A 17,437-nucleotide genomic window follows, 5' to 3' on the forward strand; every position below is an offset into this window, starting at 1 on the left:
GTGCCTGACCTGTGATGGTACAGTGGGTAGAACATTGACCTAGAATGCTTAAGTCACTGGTTCGAAACCCCGGACTTGTCCTCTGAAGGCTTATGAGGAGCAACTATAGGTTGATGCTTCCTGTTCCTCCTACCCCCTTTATTTCTCTCTCCTCTCTAAAAATCAAAAACTAAAATCTAAAAGAAAAGGGGGCCTGGCCTGTGGTGGCTCAGTGGATAAAGCATTGACCAGGAAAGCTGAGGTCGCCTTTTCAAAACCCTGGGCTTGCCTGGTGAAGGCACATATGGGAGTTGATGATTCTTGCTCCTCCCCTTCTCTCTCTCTCTCTCTCTCTCTCTCTCTCTCTCCTGTCTAAAATGAATAGGTAAAATCTTAAAAATGAAGAATTGGGCTGTTTTGTTTTTTTTAAAAAAGAAAGACTCATGATTAGAGGTGATCATTTATTCTAGATTATTTTCTAGTGATTATAAACATTGAAAATGGAGATTAATTTCACTTAAACTTTTATCAAATAATAGTTGATTGATTTTATTTTGTTTCTAAATAATCTTAGGAATAAAGATTGCTATTTAAACAAAAACATTATGGATAGTTAAAAATAGTATATACTAAAAAATAAAATAGCTTTTGCATTTTGGTGGTTTTTTACATTTTACGTCAGTATATGTCATATAGGTATTTACTTTAAATGAAATAACATAGCTAAGCTGTGAGGAACTAATTTAGTAGGCACTGACTGCTTGGCTCAGTGGTAGAACATCAGCTCAGCGTGTGGAAGTCCTGGGTTTGGTTCCTGGTCAGAGTGCACAGGAGAAGCGAATTCTGCTTATCCACCCCACCCCTTCTATTGCCCTCCTTTCCTCCCCCCTTCCCCCTTCTTTCTTTCTCTCTCTTTTTTTTTCTTTTTTTTTTTCTTTACAGAGACAGAGAGTCAGAGCGAGGGATAGACAGGGACAGACAGACAGGAACGGAGAGATGAGAAGCATCAATCTTTAGTTTTTCGTTGCGCATTGCGACACCTTAGTTGTTCATTGATTGCTTTCTCATATGTGCCTTGACCATGGGCCTTCAGCAGACCGAGTAACCCCTTGCTGGAGCCAGCAACCTTGGGTCCAAGCTGGTAAATTCTTGCTCAAACCAGATGAGCCCATGCTCAAGCTGGTGACCTCGGGGTCTCGAACCTGGGACTTTCGCATCCCAGTCTGACGTTCTATCCACTGTGCCACCGCCTGGTCAGGCTCTTTCTCTCTCTTTTATCCTCCAGCATCCATGGCTTGAATGGTTCGAGCAAGTTGGCCTTGGGCACTGGGATTGGCTCCATGGACTCACTTCAGGCAGTAAAATAGCTCAGTAATAAAGCAACAGCCCCAGATGGGCAGAGCATCACCCCCTAGTGTCCTTGCCAGATGGATCCTGATCTGGGCAAATGCATGAAGAGTCTGTCTCTCTGCCTCCCCTCCTCTCACTTAATTAAAAAAAAATACTAATTTAGTAAAAGCTTGGAGGCTTTCCAAATTCTAACAGCCTGGATCCCTGCAGGGGTCCCCAAATTTTTTACACAGGGGGTCAGTTCACTGTCCCTCAGACCATTGGAGGGCCACCACATACGGTGCTTCTCTCACTGACCACCAGTGAAAGAGGTGCCCCTTCCAGAAGTGCGGCATTGGCCAGATAAATGGCCTCAGGGGGCTGCATGTGGCCCGCGTGCCGTAGTTTGGAGACGCCTGCGAGGATAGACAGCCTCCTTTCACAATATTGTTTTATGCTAACCCAAGCCTTGCTAACTCTTCTTAAAGGATCTTCTCCTTGGAGGTAGGAGATAGTTGATGTATTTGGTTCCAGAGTGCTTATTTTATGTGGTATATGCTAAATATAAATTAAAAGTAAATAGAAGAAGGAAAACGAATAGCAGATAATAACTATGAATAAACTTAAAATCTAGAGTTACTCATAATTCTGTGAGTTCACTCACTGGCAATCAACTATGAACCAAAATGTCATGGAACAAAGAAACTCCTTCATAATTCTGAATTATATGTAAATTAATGGAATTCTTATTAACCTAACTTTTTATTTCTTACTTTGTATAAGACCAAATTAAAATTAGCTCACATTTTCCCAAAGTCATTCAAAAAATAAAATTAGGCCCTGGCTGGTTGCCACAGTGGTAGAGCGTTGGCCTGGCGTGCAGAAGTCCCGGGTTCGATTCCCGGCCAGGGCACACAGGAGAAGCACCCATCTGCTTCTCCACCCCTCCCCCTGTCCTTCCTCTCTGTCTCTCTCTTCCCCTCCTGCAGCCGAGGCTCCATTGGAGCAAAGATGGCCTGGGCGCTGGGGATGGCTCCTTGGCCTCTGCCCCAGGCTCTAGAGTGGCTCTGGTCTCAACAGAGTGACGCCCCGGAGGGGCAGAGCATCGCCCCCTGGTGGGCAGAGCATCGCCCCCTGGTGGGTGTGCCGGGTGGATCCCGGTCGGGCGCAAGCGGGAGTCTGTCTGATGACTGTCTCTCCCCGTTTCTAGCTTCAGAAAAATACAAAAAAAATAAAATTAAATTAAGCAATAGCAGTATGTGTAATACTGTATGTTTGGTGCTGTCAGAACGAGAAGTATAAGAAAGATGCCCTTAGCCTGACCAGGCGGTGGGTCAGTGGATAGAGCATTGGACTGGGATGTGGAGGACCCAGGTTCAAAACCCTGAGGTCCCCTGACCAGGCGGTGGCACAGTAGATAAAGCATCGGACTGGGATGCAGAGGACCCAGGTTTGAGATCTCGATGTCGCCAGCTTGATCTTGGGCTCATCTGACTTGAGCAAAAAGCTCACCAGCTTGGACCCAAGGTCGCTGGCTTGAGCAAGGGTTTATTCAGTCTGCTGAAGGCCTGTGGTCAAGGCACATATGAGAAAGTATAATCAATGAACAACTAAGGTGTCGCAACGAAAAACTGATGATTGATGCTTCTCATCTCTCTTCGTTCCTGTCTGTCTGTCCCTATCTATCCCTCTCTCTGACTGTCTCTCTGTCTCTGTAAAAAAAAAGGCAAAATAAAACAAAACAAAAAAACCCTGAGATTGCTGTCTTGAACACAGGCTCATCAGCTTGAGTGTGGGTTTGCTGTCTTGAGTGTAGGATCATATACATGACCCCATGGTCACTGGCTTGAGCCCAAGGTCGCTGGCTTGAGCAAGGGTCACTTGCTCTGCTGTAGGCCCCTCCCCCATCAAGGCACTGATGAGAAAGCAATCAATGAACAACTAAGGAGACTAAGGAGCCAGAATGAAGAATTGATGCTTCTCATATGTCTTGCTGACTGTCTCTGCCTGTCTGTCCCTCTCTCTGACTCTCTCTCTGTCTCTGTCAAAAAGAATTCATGCAACTCCACTGTCAGAACTCCCATCCATTAGCTTGTCCTCACCTGTGTCTGATGACGAATTACTGTCTTCAACAATGAGCACCAAAACAAGTGCGAGAAAGTGGGAAATGCAAGTAAGAAAATCTACAACCACTGTATAAGATGCACCCAGCTTTTAGACCTCAAATTTTTTGGAAAAAAGATGCATCTTATACTTGGGGAAATACGGTACTATACTTACAATTTTTAAAATGGATTAATATTATCATCTACTTTACTGTAGAAAATACTTCACTTGTCTTTGAACTCTTAGAAGTATTTTAGGCTATTAAAAATTATTGTAGAGGCCCTGGCCGGTTGTCTCAGTGGTAGAGCATCGGCCTGGCATGCAGGAGTCCCGGGTTCGATTCCTGGCCATGGCACACAGGAGAAGCGCCCATCTGCTTCTCCACCCTTCCCCCTCTCCTTCCTCTCTGTCTCTCTTCCACTCCTGCAGCCAAGGCTCCATTGGAGCAAAGTTGGCCCGGGCGCTGAGGATGGCTCTGTGGCCTCCAGCTCAGGCGCTAGTATGACCCTGGTTGCAACAGAGCAGCGCCCCAAAAGGGCAGAGCATTGCCCCCAGATGGGCATGCCGGGTGGATCCTTGTTGGGTACATGCGGGAGTCTGTCTGACTGCCTCCCGCTTCTCACTTCAGAAAAATACAATAAAATAAAATAAAAGTAAAGTAAAAATTGTTGTACAGACATATTAGCTGGCCTTTCCAGTGACTGCTACAGGTTTTATGATAATAAATAGGCACAAACTATGAAGTATAAACAGGTAATTAATACTTTCAATTGAAATACCCACAACTTGGATTTAGGCTTCTTTTTTTTTAAGATTTTATTTATTGATTTTAGGGGGTGCAGGAAGCATCAACTCATAGTAATTGCTTCTCCTATGTGCCCTGACCGGGCAAGCCCACAGTTTTTTCTTTTTTGTTTTGTTTTGTTTTTTATTCATTTTAGAGAGGAGAGAGAAAGGGAGAGAGAGAGAGACAGAGAGGGAGGGAGAGAGAGAGAGAAGGTGGGGAGGAGCTGGAAGCATCAACTCCCATATGTGCCTTGACCAGGCAAGCCCAGGGTTTTGAACCGGTGACCTCAGCATTTCCAGGTCGACGCTTTATCCACTGCGCCACCACAGGTCAGGCGCAAGCCCAGGGTTTTAAACCAGTGACCTCAGCATTCCAGGTCGACGCTTTATCCACTGCACCAGCACAGGTCAGGTGGGGTCACGCTCCTCTTATGCCAAAATGATGGCAGAGTTTGCCAACATTTGTCCTAACTGTCATTGGAACCTGACTTGCTAGTCTCCCTCCCCCTACCAACTGGAAAAACTGCTCTTAAGTCTTTGGATTTGTTTTACTGCTGATAAACTAGATTGCTTTTTAAAATGTTTTCTATTTTATCTTCACAAATCTGATTGCATCCAGGCAAGCTGCTGAAGAGTTTGAGATCCTGGCAAACTCCTGGCGGTATTCCAGCGCATTTACCAACAGGGTATTTTTTGCTATGGTGGATTTTGATGAAGGCTCTGATGTATTTCAGATGGTAAGATATTTGTTTTATTCTATTAAGTAGAAGTAGGCAAACTATGGATAAAGTGGGATATATTTTTTTAATGTTATTGATTTTAGAGAGGAGATGGGAGGTGGAAAGAAAAAGAAGGGGGGCAGAGAGTAGCAAGAAGCAGTTGCTATTTGCATGTGCCTTGACCAGGCAAGCTCAGGGTTTCGAACTGGCGACCTCAGCATTCCATGCTTCATCTACTGTGTCACCACAGGCCAGGTGGAATACATCTTTTCAATGGCTATAAGAAGTTGAATGAGACTTGTCTTATATAAGATCTAGAGTAGTTAGTGAAATAAACTTAAACTTGAGCTAACCATGATATGTAAACCTACTAGAATATGGAAACTGGGTAGTCATCAATTAATTAATATATATAATATATAACTGGTAATTATACACAATAAAAGATACCATTTTCACCTGACCAGGCGGTGGCACAGTGGATAGAGCATTGGACTGGGATTTGGAGGACCCAGGTTCGAGACCCCAAGGTCACCAGCTTGAGCGCGGGCTCATATGGTTTGAGCAAAGCTCACCAGCTTGGACCCAAGGTCACTGGCTTGAGCAAGGGGTTACTCAGTCTGCTGAAGGCCCGTGGTCAAGGCACATATGAGAAAGCAATCAATGAACAACTAAGGTGTTGCAACGAAAAACTAATGATTGATGCTTCTCATCTCTCTCTGTTCCTGTCTGTCCCTATCTATCCCTCTCTGTCTCTTTAAAAAACAAACAAACAAAGATACCATTTTCAGTAAAGAATTTAAACAAGTAAACTTCTATGTGTGTGTGAAAGCGGAGGGGTGGTAAGTGAGAGACATGAGAAGCAGCAACTCGTAGTTGTGGCACTTTTTTATTGACTGCTTTCATACACAACGTAACTGAGGGGCTCAAGCTGAGCCAGCGACCCTGTGCTCCAGCTGGGTAAGTCTGTGCTGAAGGCAGTGACCTCAGGGTTTTGAATCTCAGACCTCAGAATCCCAGGTCGATGCTCTATCCACTGGTCAGGCAACATCTTTGTACAGGTTTTGTACAGATGAAGGTTCTCAACTCCTTTGGATAAATAGGAACATGATTTTTGGAGCATATGGCAAGAGTAAGTTTAGTCTTGTAAGAAACTGCCAACTTTCACCTGACCTGTGGTGGCGCAGTGGATAAAGTGTCAGCCTGGGACACTGCGGTCACCAGTTTGAAACCCTAGGCTTTCCTGCTCAGGGCACATATGGGAGTTGATTCTTCCTGCTTCTTTCTTTCTTTCTTTCTTTCTTTCTTTCTTTCTTTCTTTCTTTCTTTCTTTCTTTTCTTTCTTTCTTTCTTTCTTTCTTTCTTTCTTTCTTTCTTTCTTTCTTTCTTTCCCCTCTCTGTCTCTCTCTCTCTCTCTCTCTCTCTCCCTCTCTACCCACCCCTCCTTCTAAAATGAATAAAAATAAAAAGAAAGAAACTGCCAACTGTCTTGCAATGTGGCTGTGCCGCTTTGTGTTCCCAGCAGCAGTGAATGAGGATTCCCATTACTCAACACGCTCTCAACATTTGCTGTTGTCAGGGTTCTGCATTTTGGCCCTGCTAGTTGGAGTGTCATGGTATCTCACTGTTTTAATTTGCATTTCTTTGATAATATGTGGAGCATCTTTTCAAATGTTTGTTTGCCATCTGTATATTTACTTTGATGAGATATCCCTGCAGGTCTTGGGCCCATTTTTAAATTATTCTCTTATTGTTGAATCTTAAGAGTTCTTTGTATATTTTGGATAGCAGTTGTTTATCAGATATGTCTTTTGCAAATATTTTCTCCCAGTCTGTGGCTTGTGGTCTCACTCTCCTACACAGAGGGGAAGTTTATTTTTAAATACTTTATTTATTGATTTTACAGAGACAGGAGAGGAAGGGGAGCATGGAATGGGAAGTATCAACTCATAGTTGCTTCGTGTTAGTTATTTGTTCATTGCTTGCTTATTGTATGTGCCTTGACCAGGGCATCCCAAGGTTTCGAACCGGCAACCTTGGCATTCCAGGCCAAAGGTTTATCCACTGTACCACCACAGGCTAGGCAGGAAGTTTTTAGTTTTAATGAAGGGCTACTTATCAATTATTTTCATTGTGGATTATATCTTTAGTGTTATATCTAAAAAGTCATTATTAATCAAAGGTCATCTAGGCTTTGTTATTTTCTAAGAGTTTTATATTTCTGCCTTTTATATTTAGGTCTGTGATTCTTTTTTTAAATTGGATCATTGCTCTTTGTATTTTTGCCCTTATTCTTTCCTATTTTTGTCTTCCAATATTTTTCTGCCTTTTGTGATTTTATTTGAATATTTTATATGATCTGTTTCTCTCCCTTTTTAGCATATTTTTTCAGCTTTTTTTGCTGGTTAGCTTGGAGTTGCAATACACATATACAGCTAATGCAAGTCCACTTTAGGTAACAGTGTTATCACCTCATGAAAAGTGTGAGTACCTTATAATTGACCATAGATGAATCTCAATTTCCACAAGTATAATATTTATGTCTTGTTCTCCTTTATCTCCAGAAAGTAAAATGGAAATGAATGTAGACAGCTGTTATTTCTATGAATAATGCTAATCCCTCCTCCTCTACCTTGTATCATTCCTATTAATTAATTCCTATCATTAATTTCTCTTTTATATAAGGATACATAAGTGCTCACACATGCACACACACACACACACTATTGTAAACTTTGTTGGTGTTATTTTGGAAGCATTTACCTATTTGATTAATTAGGAATAAGAACAATTTTCACTTATTCCTTCATTACTATCCCTTTATATGGATCTGAGTTTGGACCTATTTTTTTATTAATTTATTGTGTTTACATAGATTCTAGTGTCCTCCCGAATACATCCTCTCCTCCCCCATGTTCACCAGTACATCCCCTCTGTCCCTGTCCTTGTAATGCCCTCCCCCCTTCCCTCCAGGATTTGCTTTTCTGCTCTCGTCCCATCTTTGGACCTATTTTTTTTCCTTCTCTCTTAAGAACTTATTTTACTATTTCCTTATTTTTTTAAGTTTTTTTTTTATTTATTGGTTTTAGCAAGAGAGGAAGGGTGAGAAAGAGTCAGGAGCATTAATCTGTCCTGTACGTGCCCTAATCCAGGATCGAAATGACAACTTCTGCGCTTCAAGACAATACCAACTGAGCTATCTGACCAGGGCAAGATTTTTTTATTCATTCATTTTAGATGCGTGGGGGAAATAGAGAGAGAGAGAGAAGGGGGGGAGGAGCAAGAAGCCTCAACTCCCATATGTTCCTTGACCAGGCAAGCCCAGGGATTGGAACTGGTGACCTCAGCGTTCCAAGTTGATGCTTTATTCACTGCGCCACCAGAAGTCAGGCATTTTCTTTAAGATTTTATTTGTAGATTTTTTTTCCTCACTTTTTTTTTTAAGATTTTATTTACTGATTTTACAGAGAGAGGAGGTAGGGAGAAGCGAAAAGTATCAGCTCTTAGTGGTTTCACTTTAGTTGTTCACTGCTTGCTTTTTTCTTTTTTTTTTTTCCTGAAGTATGAAGGGGGGGAAGGTAGAGAGACAGATTCCTGCGTGCGCCTGACCATGATCTACCTGGCATGCCCATTAGGGGGCAATGCTCTGCCCATCTGGGGCATTCATTGATCTGTTGCAACCAGAGCCATTTTAGTGCCTGTCATGGAGGCCATGAAGCCATCCACAGTGCTTGGGCCAACTTTGCTCCAGTGGAGCCTTGGCTGTGGGAGGGGAAGAGAGAGACAGAGAGAAAGGAGAGGGGGAAAGGTGGAGAAGCAAATGGGCGCTTCACCTGTGTGCCTTGGCTGGGAATCGAACCTGGGACTTCCACACACCGGGCCGATGCTCTACCACTGAGCCAACCAGCCAGGGTTGCTTGCTTCTTGTATGTGCCTTGACCGGGCAAGCCCGGGGCTTCAAACCAGCAACCTCAGCATTTCAGGTTGACACTATCCACTGTGACACCACAGGTGCCTGAATATAGTTTGTGTGTGTGTGTGTGTGTGTGTGTGTGTGTGTGTGTGTGTGTGACAGATACAGAGAGAAACAGAGAGAGGGACAGATAGGGACAGACAGGAATGGAGAGAGATGAGAAGCATCAATTCTTCATTGTGGCACTTTAGTTGTTCATTGATTGCTTTCTCATATGTGCCTTGATGGGGGGGGGGGCTACAGCAGACCGAGTGACCTCCTGCTCAAGCCAGTGACCTTGGGCTCAAGCTGGTGAGCCTTGCTCAAACCAGATGAGCCCGTGCTCATACCTCGGGGTCTCAAACCTGGGTCCTCTGTGTCCCAGTGTGATGCTCTGTCCACTGCAACACCCACCTGGTCAGGCTGGATATAATTTTCTTGGCATTTATCGTGCTTCATGTTCTCAGAGCTTCCTGGGCCTGTGATGTGAAGTCTGACATTAATTTGAGGAAGTTCTCAGTCATTTCTGTTTTAAATATTTCTTCTGTTCTTTTCTCTCTTCTGGTATTTCAGTTGTGTGTATGTAATATACATACAAACTTTTGTAATTGGCTCACAGTTATTGGATAGTCTGTTCTTTTGTGTTTGATTTCTTTGCTTTTTGGTTTTCGAAGATTCTACTGATGTATCCTAGCTCAGAGAGTCTTCCTCAGCCATGTCCAGTGTACGAATAACCCCATCAAAGGCATTATTCATTTCTGTTACAGTATTTTTCATCTCTGTTCTTTCTCTTTAGTTCTTTCTTTTCAAGTCTTTCTTAGGATTTCTATCTCTCTGCTTACTCTGCCCATCTGCTTTTGCATTCATGCAGTCTGTTTTATCTATTAGAGCCATTAGCATATTGATCATAATTTTTAAAAATTTCTAACCTGATCATTTCAACATTCCTACCTTGTGTAGTTCTGATACTTACTCTGTGTCTTCGAATTATGTGTGTGGTTTTTTTGTTTTTACTTTTGATATGTCTTGTAATTTTTTTTTCTTCCTGGCCGGATATGATGAACAGGGTTAAAGGAACTATTGTGAATAGGCCTTTAGTAATGTGGTGAGATGAGATGGGAATGTTCTATAGGCCTGTGATTAGGTCTCGGGCTTTTAGTCAGCTAGGCCTCTGGACTGGGAACTTCTCAAGAATTTCTCAGTTGTTTTCTTCCCCCTTAGGGGCAGGATAGATGAAGCAAACTAGAGTTGGGTATTTCCCTAGGTCAGTTAGTCTGTGGTAATACCCCAGCAGAGTACGTTCTGGTTAGCTAGTTTCCAGTGAGGACGGCAGTCTTCGTTAAGAAAAACAGAGTTCTCTGGAGTATTTCAAAACGGGTTTTTCCTCCCCCTGCCAGAAGCATGTGGGGATTTTTCTCCAATATTTACTGTGGGAACGTAGTAGAGTTCCTTTCTTTTTTAAAAAAATATATATGTTTTAATTCACTGAGAGGAGGGGAGGCAGAGGGACAGACTCCCACATGTGCCCAACTGGGATCCACCCGGCAAGCCCACCAGGGGGCGATGCTCTGCCCATCTGGGGTGTTGCTCCATTGCTCTGCAACTGAGCTCTTAGCACCTGAGGCGGAGGCCATGGAGCCATCCTGAGCGCCTCAGGCCAGCTCACTCCAAACAAGCCTTGGCTGCAAGTAGGGAAGAGAGAAGGAGGGGGTTGGGGAAGCAGATGGGCGTTTCTCCTGTGTGTCCTGACTGGGAATCAATCCCGGGATTTCCACACGTTGGGCTGATGCTCTACCCTTGAGCCAACCGGCCAGGGCCACCTAGTAAGTAGAGTTTCTGAGGTAAATCTTACCGTATTGTAGACAGTCTTCCCACCCCCCATTACTGTATGCCCCTGGAGTTTTTTAACTCTCGGAGTGGTCTACACTGAGTCTCCAGGAATTTGTCATTTAAAGGTCAGGTTTTTCTACCCTGACAAGGTTCCTGACACACTTTCTACCCATGGCTCTCTTCTTGTAAGCCCTGACTTCCTGTTTTTGCCTGATGTCTGAACTCCAGTTTTGAGGGCAGTTATTTGCCTTCTGTCCTCCCTGTCTTAGGGATCCAGGAAGAGTTGTTGATTTTTCAGTTCAGCTTTTTAGTTGTTTATACACAGTTGTACTTTCAAACTCTTTACATATGCACAACCAGAAATCATAACTTTCAACTGTATTTTTTTAAATAACTAAACTTTAAGATTATTTATTTATTTATTTATTTATTTTGTATTTTTCTGAAGCTGGAAACAGGGAGAGACAGTCAGACAGACTCCCGCATGCACGTGACCGGGATCTACCCGGCACGCCCACCAGGGGCGATGCTCTGCCCCTCCGGGGCGTCGCTCTGCCGCGACCAGAGCCACTCTAGCGCCTGGGGCAGAGGCCAAGGAGCCATCCCCAGCGCCCAGGCCATCTTTGCTCCAATGGAGCCTCGCTGAGGGAGGGGAAGAGAGAGACAGAGAGGAAGGAGAGGAGGAGGGGTGGAGAAGCAAATGGGCGCTTCTCCTATGTGCCCTGGCCGGGAATCGAACCCGGGTTCCCCGCACGCCAGGCCGACACTCTACCGCTGAGCCAACCGGCCAGGGCCTAAACTTTAAGATTTTTTAAAAAGAAGACTTTATTTATTGATTTTACAGAGAAGAGTGGGGGGAGCAAGAAGTATCAACTCATAGCTGCTTCATTGTAGTTGTTTATTTATTGGTTATGGTATGTGCCTTGACCGGGCAAGTGTAGGGTTTCAAACCAACGACCTCAGCATTCCAGCTCAATGCTTTATCCACTGGGCCACCACAGGCTAGACCAACTGTTTTTGGGGGTTTTTTTTGTGACAGACAGAGTTAGAGAGGGACAGATAGATAGGGACAGAGAAACAGGAAGGGAGAGAGATGAGAAGCACCAATTCTTCGTTACACCACCTTAGTTGTTCATTGATTGCTTTCTCATATGTGCCTTGACCAGGGACCTACAGCAGAGTGAGTGACCCCTTGCTCAAGCCAGCAACCTTGGGTTCATGCTGGTGAGTCTCCTCAAACCAGATGAACCCGTGCTCAAGCTGGCGACATCGGGGTTTCGAACCTGGGTCCTTCACATCCCAGTTCAATGGTCTATCTACTGTGCCACTGCCTGGTCAGGCTGTTTGATTTTTCTTTAACTTCAGCCTCTGTATTAGTTCTTTATTACCCTTTGCATATAAGAAGACATCGATTCAATCAGTATATTCAAAGACATATTCAATTTTGTCTGTTTATAAATGTGTCTAACTCACATATTCAGGCATGTTTTACTTGATTGTAAAGTATGGAAGGAAAGATTTGGATATAACTTTTTTTGACAGACAGGAAAGGAGAGAGAGGGAGCGGCATCAATTCGTAGTTGTTTCACTTTAGTTGTGCATTGATTACTTCTCATATGTGTCTTGTTGGGGGGGAAGGGGGTCTAGCTGAGCCAGTGACCACTTGCTCAAGCTGCCAACTTTGGGATCGTGTCAGTGGTCCCATAGTCAAGTTGGCAATCCCCGCCCTCAAGCTGGTGACCTTAGGGTTTCAAACCTGTGACCTCAGCATTCTGGGTTGAAGCTCTATCCACTGCACCACCACAGCTCAGGCTGGGTATAACTTCTTACTGCACAGCTTTACATGAATTATTTACCAATCCAAAAATTCATTGTCTCAAATGAAACTTACCTATTTTCCACTTCTACCCAAACGTGTCATTTTGTGTTCGATATCATTAGTGGTACTTCTTTTTTTGTGTGTGTGACAGAGACAGAGAGGGACAGAGAAAGGGACAGGACAGATAGGGACAGACAGACAGAAAGGGAGAGAGATGAGAAGCATCAATTCTTCTTTGCAGCACCTTAGTTCATTGATTGCTTTCTCAATTGTGCCTTGACTGAGGGGCTACAGCAGAATGAATGACCCCTTGCTCAAGCCAGTGACCTTGGGCTCAAGCCCATGAGCCTTACTCAAACCAGATGAGCCCGTGCTCAAGCCAGCGACCTCAGGGTTTCGAACCTAGGTCCTCCGCGTCCCAGTCCGATGCTCTATCCAAAGGGTCAGGAACCTATGGCTCGCGAGCCAGGTGTGGCTCTCTTGATGGCTGCATCTGGCTCACAGACAAATCTTTAATAAAAAAATAATAACGCTAAAAATATAAAACATTCTCATGTATTACAATCCATTCATTTCCTACCACTCATGTTCATGGTTGCGGGTGGCTGGAGCCAATCACAGCTGTCCTCCGGGACAACACTAAATTTTTATTGGATAATGCCAAACATACATGGGTCGTTGTTTGGCTCTCACGGAATTACATTTTAAAATATGTGGCGTTCATGTCTCTCTCAGCCAAAAAAGTTCCCGACCCCTGCTCTATCCCCTGCGCCACCACCTGGTCAGGCTAGTGGTACTTCTTTGTCATCTTCATCTTTTACAACCCAAGCCCTCATCTTCTCTCATTTGAACTAATGGCAGTGACCTTTTAACTGTTTCCTGTGCTGCCTATATATAGTGCTCTTCGCATGTTGTCTGCTCTAACAATTCCCAGGGTTTCTTATAGAGGGTGTTAATGCCAGTAGTTGGGGGAACATTAAAGTAGATAAACCTTAGTTTAAACAAAATTAAATTTTATCTTTTACTTCAGAACATGAGGAACTATGCCGGGTCTGAAGTTTTATTTTACTTGCAAGCTAACAGGTTAGCCTGCTGCAGTTTCGTAAATTCTGGCAGAACTAATGACATTTCTGGGTCAGAATTAAAGGACTTTATTACTCAGAGCAACAACAGAGTCTAAAATTATCAGCACTTTCTTGCACCAATTCCCCAGTGCCCTTTTCCTATAGTATTGCAATGCAAGGAGGGCCAGTGGGTTGCATTATAGTAAGGGAACGCTGAGATTTGGAAGCCCAAATCTTTTATAAAGGGTAATGAGCATGCATGCTCTTTATTTTGGAGGGAGACACTGTATCTTCTAATGCTGTATAAATAGCCTTGAGCAGACCATCCAAAACAAAGGCTGTCAGTGCCTCTGCTCTCAAAATGTGCAGAAACTCAAAGAGAATTATCTCCCAATACAGGACTTCTCATAGACTTTCATGTGCTGATATGATTTATGACTTTCATTCCAATAGTGAATTGTAATATGCAGTATTTCCCAAATTATTGAACCATTAATGGGTCCAATAATTTGACTAAATTCTATGGAACACACTTTTACTAATAGCAGTATATAGACTGAAGTCAAAATTTCTTAGTCCTCCTCACTTTATGCACTGTACTCCAAACACATAACCACTGTTTTTTTTTTTTTAAATTTTATTTATTTATTTATTTTTTACAGAGACAGAGAGTGAGTCAGAGAGAGGGATAGACAGGGACAGACAGACAGGAATGGAGAGAGATGAGAAGCATCAAACATTAGTTTTTCATTGCGCGTTGCAACATCTTAGTTGTTCATTGATTGCTTTCTCACATGTGCCTTAACCGCGGGCCTTCAGCAGACCGAGCAACCCCTTGATGGAGCCAGCGACCTTGGGTCCAAGCTGGTGAGCCTCGCTCAAACCAGATGAGCCCACACTCAAGCTGGCGACCTCGGGATCTCGAACCTGGGTCCTTCCGCATCCCAGTCCAACGCTCTATCCACTGTGCCACCGCCTGGTCAGGCATAACCACTGTTTTTTATAATTATGTCCTGTACTCTCCGAACTTTCTCAAAATTATGCTTACACTGAAAGCCTTGTTTGAGATACTCCCTTGAAGCCTTTTGAGATCCTCTAGATGAACAGTGAGTCATTCCTTTTCTTCTGTTGCTCCACTACTTTCCATATATTTCTATTATACATAAATATATTCACATTCAGTCTTATAGTAGAACTATATGCCCTATAGTTGTTAGTTCCTCTAAAAATATAGTTAATTTCTTGATGGCGGAGCCAACATTCTGTAGCTGTCACTGCTAAGCACACACTGGATAGTCAATAACTGCCGAGATGCTGGCTGGCTGGCTCAGCGGTAGAGTGTCTGCCCAGCGTGTGGAAGACTTGAGTTCGATTCCTGGCCAGGGCACACGGGAGAAGCTCCCATTTGCTTCTCCACCCCTCCCCCTCTCCTTCCTCTCTGTCTCTCTCTTCCCCTCCTGCAGCCAAGGCTCCACTGGAGCAAAGTTGACCTGGGAGCTGAGGATGGCTCCATGGCCTCCGCCTCAGGCGCTAGAATGACTCCAGTTGCAAGGGCGCAGTGCCCCACATGGGCAGAGCGTCGCCCCCTAGTGGGCATGCCAGGTGGATCCTGGTCAGGCACATGCGAGAGTCTGTCTCTCTGCCTCACCACTTCTCACTTCAGAAAAATACCCCCCCCAAAATTAAATAAGTGTCAAACAAGTGGCTTAATGTTTCCATTTTACAGTCTGCCATTGTACTAGTCATGTTCTGATGTCACACAGCTCCAACTATCAGAATCACTACATTTATAAAACATGTTACAGTCTAAAAGGTTAGTGCAGTGGTCGGCAAACTCATTAGTCAACAGAGCCAAATATCAACAGTACAACGATTGAAATTTCTTTTGAGAGCCAATTTTTTTTTAATTTATTCATTTTAGAAAGGGGGGTGGAGAGAGAGAGAGGAGAGAGAGAAGGGGGGGGGAGAGCAGGAGCATCAACTCCCATATGTGCCCTGACCAGGCAAGCCCAGGGTTTCGAACCGGCGACCTCAGCATTTCCAGGTCGACGCCCTATCCACTGCTCCACCACAGGTCAGGCGAGAGCCAAATTTTTTAAACTTAAACTATATAGCAGGGGTCCCCAAACTACGGCCCGCGGGCCACATGCGGCCCCCTGAGGCCATTTATCCGGCCCTCGCAGCACTTCCGGAAGGGGCACCTCTTTCATTGGTGGTCAGTGAGAGGAGCATATTTCCCATTGGAATACTGGTCAGTTTGTTGATTTAAATTTACTTGTTCTTTATTTTAAATATTGTATTTGTTCCCATTTTGTTTTTTACTTTTAAATAAGATATGTGCAGTGTGCATGGGGATTTGTTCATAGTTTTTTTTATAGTTCGGCCCTCCAACGGTCTGAGGGACAGTGAACTGGCCCCCTGTGTAAAAAGTTTGGGGACCCCTGCTATATAGGTAGGTACATTCCTTTTTTTTTTTTTTTTTTCTGAAGCTGGAAACAGGGAGAGACAGTCAGACAGGCTCCCGCATGCGCCCGACCGGGATCCACCAGGGGGCGACGCTCTGCCCACCAGGGGGCGATGCTCTGCCCCTCCGGGACTTCGCTCTGTTTCTACCAGAGCCACTCTAGCGTCTGGGGCAGAGGCCAAGGAGCCATCCCCAGCGCCCGGGCCATCTTTGCTCCAATGGAGCCTTGGCTGCGGGAGGGGAAGAGAGAGACAGAGAGGAAAGTGCGGCGGAGGGGTGGAGAAGCAGATGGGCGCTTCTCCTGTGTGCCCTGGCCGGGAATCAAACCCGAGACTTCTGCACGCCAGGCCGACACTCTACCACTGAGCCAACCAGCCAAGGCACATTCCTTATTGAGGTAGCGCCCACATGTGGTATTTTTTGGAAGAGCCACACTCAAGGGGCCAAAGAGCCGCATGTAGCTCGTGAGCCGCGGTTTACTGACCAAGAGGTTAGTGCGTTTAGGCTTCATGAGATGAGAGCAAACAATTTCTTGAGTTTAAAGCAGTTGCTTTATCCTCTACTATTCAAGCTGGGATTGTTTTGGAAACTAAAATTTATAATTCTGTTTATTTTAACAAGATTCATGGAAAGGATTTCTGTTAGCCTGACCAAGTGGTGACACAGTTGATATAGCATCAACCTGGGACGCCGAGGACCCAGGTTTGAAACCTGAGGTCACCTGCATGAGCACCATCTCACCAGCTTGAGCATGGTGTCATAGTCATGACCCCAAGGTCACTGGCTCAGCTGGAACCCCCTCCCCTGCTGTACTGTCAAGGCACATATGAGAAAGCAATCAATGAACAACTAAAGTGATGCAGCTGTGAGTTGATGATTTTCATCTCCTTTCCTTTCTGTTTGTCTCTCTCTCTTCCTCTCTTCTCTGTCTCGTTAAAATAAAAAGAATTTGTTAGTAATTTGTACAAATACAAAACCAATTAGCTTTTAATATCAATGCGCATTGTGGAGCTATAGTTAGACTTCACAGTACAAACCATGGTAGTGTGCCCATCTGTGCAAGAAATTCAAATCTTTCTCTAAATAACAGTGTTATGTGCCACAATATACAAAGCTAAATATGGGTGAAAAATGATACCTACCAAAATATTACATCTTTGGATTTTTTAATGTCCAAGGATTTTTTTGTGTGTGTGGCAGAGACAGAGTCAGAGAGAGGGACAGATAGGGACAGACAGACAGGAACGGAGAGAGATGAGAAACAACAATTCTTCCTTGTAGCTCCTTAGTTGTTCATTGATTGATTTCTCATATGTGCCTTGACCAGGGAGCTACAGCAGACCAAGTGACCCCTTGCTCGAGCCAGCGACCTTGGGTCCAAGCTGGTGA

At 44.3% G+C, this 17,437-nt stretch overlaps 2 protein-coding genes across 3 annotated transcripts in view; one reads left to right on the plus strand and one right to left on the minus strand.

Annotated features, from left to right (window-relative positions):
- Positions 1-17,437, minus strand: part of ATP7A (ATPase copper transporting alpha) — a 554,573-nt gene that overhangs the window by 155,099 nt on the left and 382,037 nt on the right. The gene's annotated exons all lie outside the window — the stretch shown is intronic.
- Positions 1-17,437, plus strand: part of MAGT1 (magnesium transporter 1) — a 54,045-nt gene that overhangs the window by 17,958 nt on the left and 18,650 nt on the right. For both annotated transcript variants that reach the window (XM_066249228.1, XM_066249230.1), the window contains exon 3: positions 4,820-4,937. In XM_066249228.1, the coding sequence (XP_066105325.1) occupies positions 4,820-4,937 (118 nt within the window). The remainder of the gene's footprint in view (positions 1-4,819; positions 4,938-17,437) is intronic.

The sequence above is a fragment of the Saccopteryx bilineata genome, chromosome X (assembly GCF_036850765.1).
Source record: "Saccopteryx bilineata isolate mSacBil1 chromosome X, mSacBil1_pri_phased_curated, whole genome shotgun sequence".
NCBI classification, from domain to species: domain Eukaryota; kingdom Metazoa; phylum Chordata; class Mammalia; order Chiroptera; family Emballonuridae; genus Saccopteryx; species Saccopteryx bilineata.